The 11,768-nt window shown below is 35.4% G+C and overlaps 1 protein-coding gene across 1 annotated transcript in view; it reads left to right on the top strand.

Annotated features, from left to right (window-relative positions):
• Window positions 1-2,555, top strand: part of LOC21398333 (protein IMPAIRED IN BABA-INDUCED STERILITY 1) — a 7,219-nt gene extending 4,664 nt beyond the window's left edge. Inside the window, exons 8-9 of the mRNA XM_024172404.1 lie at window positions 866-998; window positions 2,017-2,555. Coding sequence (XP_024028172.1) covers window positions 866-998; window positions 2,017-2,036 — 153 coding nt within the window. The 3' untranslated portion in view covers window positions 2,037-2,555. The remainder of the gene's footprint in view (window positions 1-865; window positions 999-2,016) is intronic.
• The last annotated feature ends 9,213 nt before the right edge of the window (window positions 2,556-11,768 follow it).

The following is an 11,768-nucleotide window of genomic DNA, read 5'->3' as shown; positions in this document are numbered from 1 at the left end:
CAGGAAAATGAAAAGAAACTTTTGGTGTAATTTCAGACTGTTTATCAGATATCGACAAAGCTGTAACTATCTGTTGTTTCTTTTTTATTTTTCTTTCTTCAATTTTTTATGGTATTTAGAGAGGAAAAAAATAGTACTACAGCGGAGGGGAAAAAAGGAGCAGTGTTAAAACAATATAAAACAGAGGAGCGAGAGTGGGCAAATGTATTAAATGGTTGCGATTCTAGTACTCCCTTTCATTTCTTCAGCGTATTGTAGTGTTTAAAGATGGATCGTGTAGTTCACTAAAATTTTGCTGATTTAAAAGATGTTATAAACTCTTGTAAGCCTTTAAAAGACTCAAGTTTAACACTCTGCTGCATATTTACCTGAAGTGAGTGATCAATTTATCTTCCTCTCGTTACTAACTAGATTTTGGACGAGAATTGGGCTTGTTATTTAAAACCAGTTGCAAGATATGATAGATACACTTAATACATAATTATTTAATCATCACAAATTACTTTGCTGAAGTGGCTTTCATTGACACAAGTAGTCATTTATGAATGAATAAACTCTTCACATGTGGTAGATGTGGCTTGAATTGTTGACTTGAAATCATAGAACTGATTGATTATCATTGATAATACCAGTCTTATAGTAGTCCGATTTAAGATGCTAGACTCAAAGATACAAGTACATTAAATACATCTTTCAATGGTTTATTCAATTTTCATATGACAATGGACGTGGCAAAATTTAATTGTGTTTATGATGAGTTTGTTGAGTTGATCACATATTAATTGAAAGTTCCACTTTTGTGTGTATGTTTATTGTTATTGTATCTTAACCTTGGTTTTAACTTCTTAATCTTGGTTTGTGACAGGGATTTCAGGATCAAGGAGAGAAAGTGGAATTTTCTGGACCCTTGTTATCCCAATCAAACAGAATCGACGAACTCTTAGAGAGACATGAGCGCCAGATAAGAAGGGCAGTTCGTAAATCATGGTTCCATAGAGGTACTATAACAGTTACAAGTTAAACTTCATTGAAGGCAATGCTAGTTCCGAAACTATTTGTTTTCTTTTCCTTCTTTTCTTCCAAACATTATTGCCGTAAACTAATAACCATGCATGGTAGTGACATGCCATGCCAAGGATTGACAAGAAAGAAGGCCCTTAGAAAGGGGAAAAGTGTTGATACATTATAAACCAACCAAAGTTTTGCCTCTTTTAAAATACCCTCATCCGATTTTCTCCTATCCTAATAAATCGCGTGCTATCGGTCAAAATTCCCTTTGCGTCTTCTTCAATTTGTTCTAAGATTCTATGTGCCAAACCGGCTTAATTTTAGCCCTTGTTCTTATAACCTGCTATGTTGCTCTACGAGATTATTTGATTGATTTGAGAATTGTGGTCTAGAATGACTGAGATGTGATATCAATTGTGTTAAGAGGCATATTTAGCTTCTTTTTCTCAATCATAACATGGCTCATACTTGTTTAGGCCCTTTATTCAGCACTATGATGTTCCTTTGACTTTGAGAACTGTTCTTTTCCCATGTGTGTAATAATGGCAAGAAACAAAAGAAAACCTTGGTTGAGAAAAGTAATGTAATGGAAACCTGCCATCATTTTTCCCCAAAATTACTCATCCTTTATCCTATCGTAGGCACATTCATATGAGGAATTGGGTTTTGGAGATGAAAAGGGGAAAGAAAAAAGTACATGGTTTACCATGATTTTGTGCAGACCTATTATTTATGTCATTTTAAATAATTTGGTGTCGTCGTGGACTTTTGTTTTCTCGAATGGCAGTTGTTTATTCTTGAGTGGAGTGGCATAAATAATATTTTTACCATCTTGAGTGGTATTTCTAGTTTTATTTTCCCCCAAAAGGAAATGCCATTGTTTAGCCCAATTGAAACTAATCCCAAGAATTTTTATTTTTATTTAGTTTTTATTTATTTATTTTTTTTTGAAAACAATCCCAAGAATTTAGTGGCTAATAACATGTCCTTTTCTTTTAACAATTTCAGGTAAGAAGTTTGGAAAATAGTTTGTTTGACATGCTTCGTCTCGAAGGAACTTGGGTGGAGAACAGGCCTGCCTCTCTGACAGTGCTCAGATTTTACAAGCGTTTGACGAATTGATTCCCGGGGTCGTCGCCAATCCGGCTGCTATAAACTAATAGTAGTTGACAAAGTGAGAATCTCCGGCACAAACTCGGTGAAGAAGAGACATCAAGAAGCAACAATAAGAACAGCATAGTGAAATTCAAAGGTTCGAGTCCTGGGAGAGAAAACAAGAATAGTATCATAGTGTCATAGATTGATGATGATTATGGGAATTTTCTTTCTTTTATCTATGATTGATCATTTCCCTTTCTCTTGTTTAACGTTTGCTTCTTTAGCTATTGAGGTGTTTAGTACCATCCGGCAATGTATATATACAGATCAATGGGGATTAGATTATGAAGCAAAGGCCTTGTATATTCTTTTTTAAGGTTTCATAATGATTAATGCATTAGGTTTTTCCTCATAATTTCCTCTGTTTCTTTTAAGTTTCTTGGACAATTTGAAGCCGTTTTTTTAGAAGAGATTTTATACGTGGGAATTTGGTGCAAGAAGTTGAGGTATTCAACTGTTCACAAGTGTTTATTGTTTCTTTTGGCATCCTGTCCCAGGCAAAATAGTATTTTTACAGTAAATAGTTGAAGCAAAATTGTTAGGTATTAGAAATATTTGGAATGAATAAATATCAGTAAATAGCAAATATGCGAGGTAAATCATTTATTTACTTCTAATAAATAGATTATTTACTTCATTTTTTTAAATCTTGATATTTACTTACTAAGAGAACGGATATTACGTTTTAAAGATCATGACAAAGTGTTACAATAGGTATAAGTTAATGAGAATTTTTATAATTAATCATATTTCAAATGTATCCTATGAATTTGTATAATTGATTTTATAAGTAATTTACAAAGAGTAGAAATTAGAAAAAAAAAACAAGAAAACAGTAAAAATTAATTAACTCAAACAAGAGTTTTTTTAGTGTAATAAAATGCGGATTAGGTTAGGAAGTACCCAAATGGTAGGCTTTAAGATGCCGAGTGGTGGAGGGCACGAGCATTAACTTGGCCGATCCTAACACGACTGGCAATGGGTATTTTTTTGATCCTAGTCTCCACTGTTGCAGCCGAACAAGCATTCAGTACAATCGGCCGAATACTTGAGGAACAGAGAAACGCATTGCAACAGGATATTGTTGAAGCTTTGGTGTGCATCAAAGATTGGGATCGTTTCGACCAACGCTTACACGATACAATCTCATTGGCAAGCTAAGAATGAATCAACGAATTTAATATATTAACTTTTAATTTTCAAGACGATCATTCTGCTTCAAATTAAATTTTATTATTGTAATTTATAAATATTTATTTACACGAGGCCATCATGAATTACAAATTTAAAAATCAATAAAGAAATAAATTTTTTATATAGTTCGTGTGTTCATTTCAAATTGTAATATATATATCTATAATAATATATAAATATATAATATAAAAAATATTTAAAAATTCATGCATTTTCAGTCGGGTAGCCAAAGGCTGGCCGATGCCCGTTCAAGGAGAAAATCGGGTCGGGTCGGGCAGCTTGAAAATTCGGGTAGTTCGGGCTCGGTCATCGGGTAAAAATTTAAATTTTTCGGTAGTTACGGGCAACCCGTCCAAAATTTTAACACTGATCAAGTGATATTATTCGAATTAAGTCGGGTCGGGTCGGGTTGAGTTGATAAGGATAGGTGGTGATCAGGTTCTTGTATAACTCTAGACTTAAAATATAACTCATTTAGGTTAGAATACAACAACAAAAAAAAATAAATATAGATACAGAGTTAATCAGGGAAAAGCACCCAAAGGAAAACGATACCTTATTGAATATGGATGGTGAACAGAGTTTGAAGGCGGCGGAGAGAGAATGTGAAACGTCCGTCTTGATCTCTATGCTTTTTTGTTTATTTTCAAATCTTATATTTATATACTACCATGGACGGAGCCACGTTTAATCTAGTGGGGGCTTCACATTTTTTATTCTTCAAAAAGTTTGCCCATATCCTTGTATTTTTAACAAATAGCCCCCATAACAATTGAGAAAAACCATTAAATTAATAAAAAATGGGCACTGAGTATTGGCAGAAATTCTTTTTTCGCTTGGAGACGGAGAGTAACGGTAGAATATATAATATATATTATAAATTATGAGAAACCGTTTTGAAAAAGAAAAGAACTTTAAAATTCAAATTGATCTATTTCTCTCTCTCTATCTCTGTTCCTTTCGCTCTCTCTCTCTCTCTCCGTTCCCTTGCATTCTCTCTGTCCCTCTCACGTTTAAATTTTTCTCTCTCTCCCCCCCTCTGTCAGGCTCTCTCTCTCTCTCTCTCTCACCCCCCCTCCGTCAGGCTCTCTCTCTCTCTCCCCCCCTTCGTCAGGCCATCTCTCTCTCTCCCCGTTCCCTTACATTCTCTCTTATCCCTCTCATGTTCTCTTCTCCCCCCTCCTCCTCTCATTCTCTCTTATCGTTTGCTTTTTCTCTCGTGCCACGAGGACCTCACGGCGGAGAAAGAAGGTCGCTGGCTGCAGATGTTGTCGGCGGTGAGAGGGAAAGCACAAGCGAGCCACCACCGCGGGGCGTCCGAAACATTGTGGCTGTTGCTGCGGTGAGATTTAAAAAATTAGGGTTCAGATGCCGTCGGCGGTGAGAGGGAAAGCACGAGCGAGCCACCACTGCGGGGCGTCAGAAACATTGTGGCTGTTGCTTCTTACCGGCAAAAAAGCCTCGCCTGCGGTGAGATTTAAAAAAATTAGGGTTCAGATGCCGTTGGCGGTGAGAGGGAAAGCACGAGCGAGCCACCACCGCGGGGCGTCAGAAACATTGTGGCTGTTGCTTCTTACCGGAAAAAAAGCCTCGCCTGCGGTGAGATTTAAAAAATTAGGGTTCAGATGCTGTCGGCGGTGAGAGGGAAAGCACGAGCGAGCCACCCCCGCGGGGCGTCGGAAACATTGTGGCAGTTGCTTCTTACCGGCAAAAAAGCCTAGCCTGCGGTGAGATTTAAAAAATTAGGGTTCAGATGCCGTTGGCGGTGAGAGGGAAAGCACGAGCGAGCCACCCCCGCGGGGCGTCGGAAACATTGTGGCTGGTGCTTCGTACCGGCAAAAAAGCCTCGCCTGCGGCGAGATTTAAAAAATTAGGGTTCAGATGCCGTCGGCGGGGAGAGGGAAAGCACGAGCGAGCCACCCCCGCGGGGCGTCGGAAACATTGTGGCTGGTGCTTCGTACCGGCAAAAAAGCCTCGCCTGCGGCGAGATTTAAAAAATTAGGGTTCAGATGCCGTCGGCGGTGAGAGGGAAAGCACGAGCGAGCCACCACCGCGGGGCGTCGGAAACACTGTGGCTGTTGCTTCTTACCGGCAAAAAAGCCTCGCCTGCAGCGAGATCTAAAAAATTAGGGTTCAGGATGAGCAGGGACAACGTAAATGCAGTGTTCTACGAAGAGACGTACCATCCGATCAAAGCAGGAAGCATCGACGGCACCGACTTCGTCCCTCGCGACATAGCCGTCTATCGCGCCTATCTTTGCTCCTCCGCTCTTCTCTGTCTTTCGTTTCTCTCACTCTCTCTGTCTCTAAACATTGTCGTTTCGTTCCGTATCAAAAATGTGAAATTCTCTCTCTTTTGCAGATGACCCTCTCGGTGATCCCAACCTCTTCGGCGACTCTTACAGTCTTGCTGCACTCTCTTCGCCGCCCGCCTTTCTCACCAATCCATCGAACACACGCTTCACGAGGTTTTCCTTTCCTTTCTTTCTTTTGTTTGGTTCATAAAAAAATCTTCGCTCATTTACTTTATGATGGTAAAGAAATATATTGTTTAGTAAATAAATAAATTAATTTATTAGAAAAGTGTTTATGGCGTTTGGATGGTATGGATCGAGCTTTTGCCGAGGAAGAATTTACGCTTAGTTAGGCACAATGGTAAATTTTCTTTTTCACATTCCTATTTATTTATTTATTCAGAAATCAAGTAATTTTTTTTAATTTATAATTTTCTCCATATAACTTGTATTTTTTTTTTTTTAATTTTCGGGATCTTTCGTTGTAGAGAGTGATGGCCATCAGAAATCAAGTTGGATTTTTGGTCTGCTTGGTGCCGATGTTGCTTAGGGGTCCCTGATCAGCCCTAGAGTTTTGTTTTCTTGCAGATTTGTTTGCTTTTTCCTGTTATCTTCTTATATTTATGATTTTGTATTTTAGGAATTTTTTTTTTTTGTTCATATTTGCATGTCTTGTGAAATTTCCGCTATTGAAATCAATGAGGTGGAGAATAGATCATTTGTGTGGAAATTTCCGCTATAAATTTATATGTGCCTTTGTCTCATGGCTATACATTTACTTAAACACTTAGCACCCTTTAACTTCTGACCTTTTCTTCTTGATCGATCTACGACATTATTTTCACTTCCCTTATATTTATTTGAGAGGTCTTTCTTACATCTTCTTTAGCTAGTGAATCAACGTTTTATATAACCTTATCTAGTTTTCCATGATGAAATCATAGAAAGAAATCAGGAAGAATCCATATTCATATGAAGAGAGAGTCTTTTATGTCTTTATCTGGCGCATAAGGTAGTGTAAGTTCTTCTCCATATTATATTTATGAATTCTTCGTAGATAACTCATTATTGCTTACCAGTCCTAGAGATGGTAGTGCGTAGATTCATCTTTAGAGGTATGTGTGTCACTAATTTAATTAGTTTCTTTCGCATCAAATATTGTTGAAATAGATTTATTTGATATCTTTGATCTCAGCTTTTTTGTCTACCTTTTTCTTGACTTATTATTCTTATCTTCAACCGAGAGAGACGGAAGTGGTTAATAGGGTCCATTTCATGGTAAACATTCTATCAACCAATTCAATGCAACTGTTATACCATTGCGTCGATGTGAGTTTCATAGTTCTATTTATTTCCTTCTTTCTCTTGGTTTTATTTTATTTCGTTGTTTTGATGTGTATTCATTAGTTCTATTTAAAACTTGAGTTTGGCACTTTCATTTTCATCTTTCATTGTAGGAAATTTCCACAGCTGGTTGTAAGTGCTCGTTATTTTCGTAGCAATGATTTGTTGTCTTTCTATGTCTAAAGCAATTTGAGTTTATTTGATGTATTATATGAGAAGGATTGGGTTTTAGGAGATGGTTTGATTAGTTACTTTTAAACTAGTAATTGTTCTAATTTTTTTTATCTTAATCTTTCACGTTAGTAGTGAAAATGACTATTTTTTGTTGAATATATCTAATAGAATTGTGGGGAATTTTTGTTGAATTATCTAACAGAATAGTGGGATTTCAAGATAGGTTGTCATCATAAAAAAAGCTTTTTGCAGAATTCACAATGGGGACAATTGAGTAGTAGTTTATGTAAAAACTTATGCAATTAATTTTTCTTTGAGGCCCCCATCTTTCTTAAGGTGATACTTACTGATGCATTTTCGTTGTTACAAGTTAGGGATGTACTTAAGAAGAGGATCTGGCGATTAGTTGCATATCCCATTTGGAACTTCACTTGAATGAGGAATTAGCCATGAAGAGGGAGAGGGATTTGTTCTTTTGGTTTTGTTTTCTTTTTTAATTTTAAAAGCTGTGTTCGTCCTGATTTTAATGTCTTCGTCTTTATCTTGATTGTAGGAAAACTTTCCTCCCATCATTCACCAAGCCATGAAATAGGGCAAACAAAGAATGAAGAGTGAAAACAAAAAAAACCGTTATTCACGAAGCCATGAAGATAGAGAGGGAGAAGAAAAGGAATGGTAAAAAAGAGTGAGAGGAAAAAAAGGGTAAATGAAATAGGGAAATTACGTTGTTCACTACGCCAGGAAGAGAGAGAGAGAGAGAGAGAGAGAGAGAGAGAGAGAGAGAGAGAGAGAGAGAGAGAGAGAGAGAGAGAGAGAGGAAAAGAAGGTAAATAGTTAAATGAAAATAAAGAATGAATTGTGAAAAGAAAGATATATTTTTGAATTGGAAAGATGTAAATGGGAATTGGTTTGAGAGATTGTTTGTGTTTATCCTAGAGAGAGAGAGAGAGAGAGGAGGCAAAGAAGGTAAATATAAAGAATGAATTGTGAAAAGAAAAATATATTTTTGAATTGGAAAGATGTAATTGGGAATTGATTTGAGAGATTGTTTCTGTGTTTATCCTGCTCTTTATATTTGGTCAGTTTTCACACCTGGCCATTTTTGTTCCATTATTGATTTTTATCAATAACGTTTTTATTATTAAAAAAAAGACTGTTGAATCACTAAGCCATGGAGAGAGAGAGAGAGAGAGAGAGAGAGAGAGAGAGAGAGAGAGAGAGAAGTGTGAAAAGAAAAAATAAGAGGACAAATTAAAATACTAGATTTTTTAAATTACTCTTTGACCTTCTTCATTGATCTGCGCGTTTTCAAGGTAACTTCTAATTCTAACTTGATCTATTATGTTTGAAAAACTTGCTAATTTCTGCAGAATATAAAAGAAGTATTAGGTTAACTTTTGCCATATTCAAATTCCCTCTTCCACAACACTTTGATAAACCAGGTTTATTAGTTACTCCTTAACTTCTCTTGTATAACTCGTTATAGGTTGCTTGTTATGAATTTTCTGCTGTCATTGAATGTTCTCTATTAATCAACAAATTCGGCGGTCTGTTTCTTCTGCATTTTAATTATTTGAAACATATATCTGCCCTTACATACATGCAAATCTCTTGTGTAATGGGTAACTTTTATAATGTTTGGTTGTTGTGGGATATAAACACAGTATATTGTTTTGCTAGAGTCTTATGTCCATTCTTTAAACAAAAAAAGGTGTTAGATCCATTAAAAAACATCAATCTTATGATAAAAGGTTGGCAAGCATTTCTTAGTTGCTCCTAACTTGTTTGATATAACGTTGGATAGATCACAATTCTCATGCCATAGTTGCTCCGATATAATAACATAGTCATGTGATTATAAATTTGTCTTTCAAATGTATTCATTTGTCTGTTTTGTGATTTTAATATGCGTGATCATGTAAATCTCTCCGTTGTTGACTATAATGGTGTTCCTTTTCTATGATTTCCACTGTAAGCATAATTTCAATTCAATTTTTCACATTAGGTAGTACTAGATAATCCCTGTAAAATATTTATACTTTAGTTAAATGTCTGCTCTTAATTGCTGATTTAATTTCACCTTTGATGATTTTGTCGATCTTGTTATCTTTTCACTTATATTTGCTACCTATTGGTCATTTTTAAGCATCTAAATTTTACTTTCTACTTTATTATTATTGTGCTTCATAGACATTCTTTTTCATGAGTTCTCATCATCTTCCATAATAGTTATTCCAGTTCAAATTTTGATCTTCTTAAATTTTGATTTTTTGTAAGACTTATATTGATGGTTGTTATACCTATAAGGATTACATTTGTGTGAATTGGTTATAATTCATTTATTCTTTATCATTAACAACATTTTTGATAGTTTTTCTTTTGATTCAATTATTGCATAAACTACATGGAGATTCTTATCCCTGTAAATTATTTGTCCTTTAGAAAGATGTCTCCTCATAACCCCAAACTTTTATTTGACTCTGTGTTGTCTTTGTTGATTTTATAATTTTGTAACCGATATTGGCTTTCATTGTGAACTAATTCTTTACGATATGAGTTCTAAGATCTTCATATAAGATTTTCTCTTGTCCTCTTTATTGCTTATTTAGTTATATTTTAGAGATACCTTATGCTTTTTGTATTAACTACTTATCTCATTCTCTTCATTAATATTCTTAAGTCAATATTTGTTTCCATATATTTAATTACTTATTGTCTGATCTTTTTAATAAATTCCTCTCACGTCTGTTATGATTTCATTATTGGCACTATAATTAGATTCTTTTGTTCTTGACTAATCTCTTAAATTTTAGAATTGCTGCTTCTTGTTAATTACTAATATCACGCTCTGTCTTTTAATCTCTAATGACTCTTGTCTTATAGAAATACATTTATTTGTATTTTATTCTTAATCTTTATCTATAATCTATCAATAATCTATATGCATCTATCTATTTTTTTACTGTAGCTCCCCTGACATTTAACTGTTCAAAGTTTGGTCTTTCTAATTTGTCATTTTTTTAGTTTTTTTCCCCCTTAAATTTTTTTTTTTCCCTTCCCCTGAAGCCTTTTCGTGCATGGCCCTCTCCTTGAGCCTGCAGCTTCCTTCTCTCGCCTTTGTCTCTCTCTGCTGTGACTCTCTCAATCTCTCCGCCTCTCCTTTCAGAATTTGATGGAAGCCATTAGCGAAGGTTATTTGCTCTTGTTTCATGTGGGTATTAATGCGGGCTTCTAAGAGGAAGCCATTAACGAAAGTAAGTTGTTGGTCCTCCCTTTTTAAGGGTTTTGTTCTTTTCTTCCATTTTTTATGTGGGTCAAATGAATGGAAGAAAAAAACCTCTCTGTTTTGGGGATTCGATCATCTCTGGGCTTTGTCCCCTTTGATGGAGGTTATTTCTTCTTCACATGTTTTTTTTTTCTTTTCCTTTTCGTTTGGGTGTTCGTTTTTTCTTTAAAATTTTTTTGATGATACTTCAAAATTTGAAAACCCTACCCATTTTCATCCAGAACCATCGCTTTCATTTCTCAGCTCTTGCTTTCTCAGATTCAAAGTCATAGCCTTTGCCGGGTGATCTCCTTTGGAATTTCGTCTCCTTGTTGTCGGCTCATCTTGTTGGTGTTTATGAGTGGATTCTCCTTCTTATGATCAACTTTGATTGTGGTGAGCATTATTCTTAATTGTTGTTAGCTATGTTTTTTTCCTTGTGGATTTTGCATTCTTTCCTTTTTTCCATGTTTTTGTTTTTGTTTTTTTTTGGCGGCTTGTTTGATTGTCTACTTTATTATTTTCTCATATGTTTCTGTACACAAATGAAGTTTAAAAGGTAATCTAGAAATCTTCTTAAGTTGATCGAGTCGGTTTTACTCATGAGAGGGGGGGAGAGAGAGAGCATTTTTATTTAGAATTTTAGACTAAATATGCAAATTCCATTGAATGCAATTGATTTTGATCCATGAAACTATAATTTAAAATTGTTTACGGTGCACTTGCTCTGTTATTGTTGAGTTTGAATTATAATTATTATAAGAGCCGTTAAAGTTCTCTTCGATAAAGAATTCCATGAGAGAGAGAGAGAGAGAGAGAGAGAGAGAGAGAGATTTTAGACTAAATATGCAAGAAACATTGATTTTGAGGCCAAAATAATTTGTCCTATTGGAGAAACTCCCTTATTTTCTTGTGACTTTTCTCAAAACAGAGTATTGAGTCATATTTTTGTGTCTGTCAATGTTTTGTTTGCTATTATTTCTGACTATAGGAAATACCTACTTCTTCCGGGGTCAAATGCCAACATTGGTGGAGTATATGTTGCTTCTTTACCATGCCTTATTGCCAACTGCACTCCGGTACCGTTTCTTCTAGAACAAAGAATATGGAAGTCTCTTTTCATCACTAATGACAAAATTGTATTTAACCTTCAAGCTCGTGTCTGTTGTTGAAAAGGTGAGGGTTTTGTCTTATTTTTTTCCCCTTGCAAAATTGGTAATATACGTTTCCATGTTCCCTATATCTTTCTAGTCTCTCGTGAAGGTTGGGTTTCTGGTAAGAGAGGTGTTTTTACCAATGTGTACTTTTCTTTTTCCCTCTCCATTTCTGTG

This window comes from Morus notabilis, unplaced genomic scaffold (assembly GCF_000414095.1).
Source record: "Morus notabilis unplaced genomic scaffold, ASM41409v2 Scaffold70, whole genome shotgun sequence".
NCBI classification, from domain to species: domain Eukaryota; kingdom Viridiplantae; phylum Streptophyta; class Magnoliopsida; order Rosales; family Moraceae; genus Morus; species Morus notabilis.
This window is presented reverse-complemented; position numbering and strand designations above follow the sequence as displayed.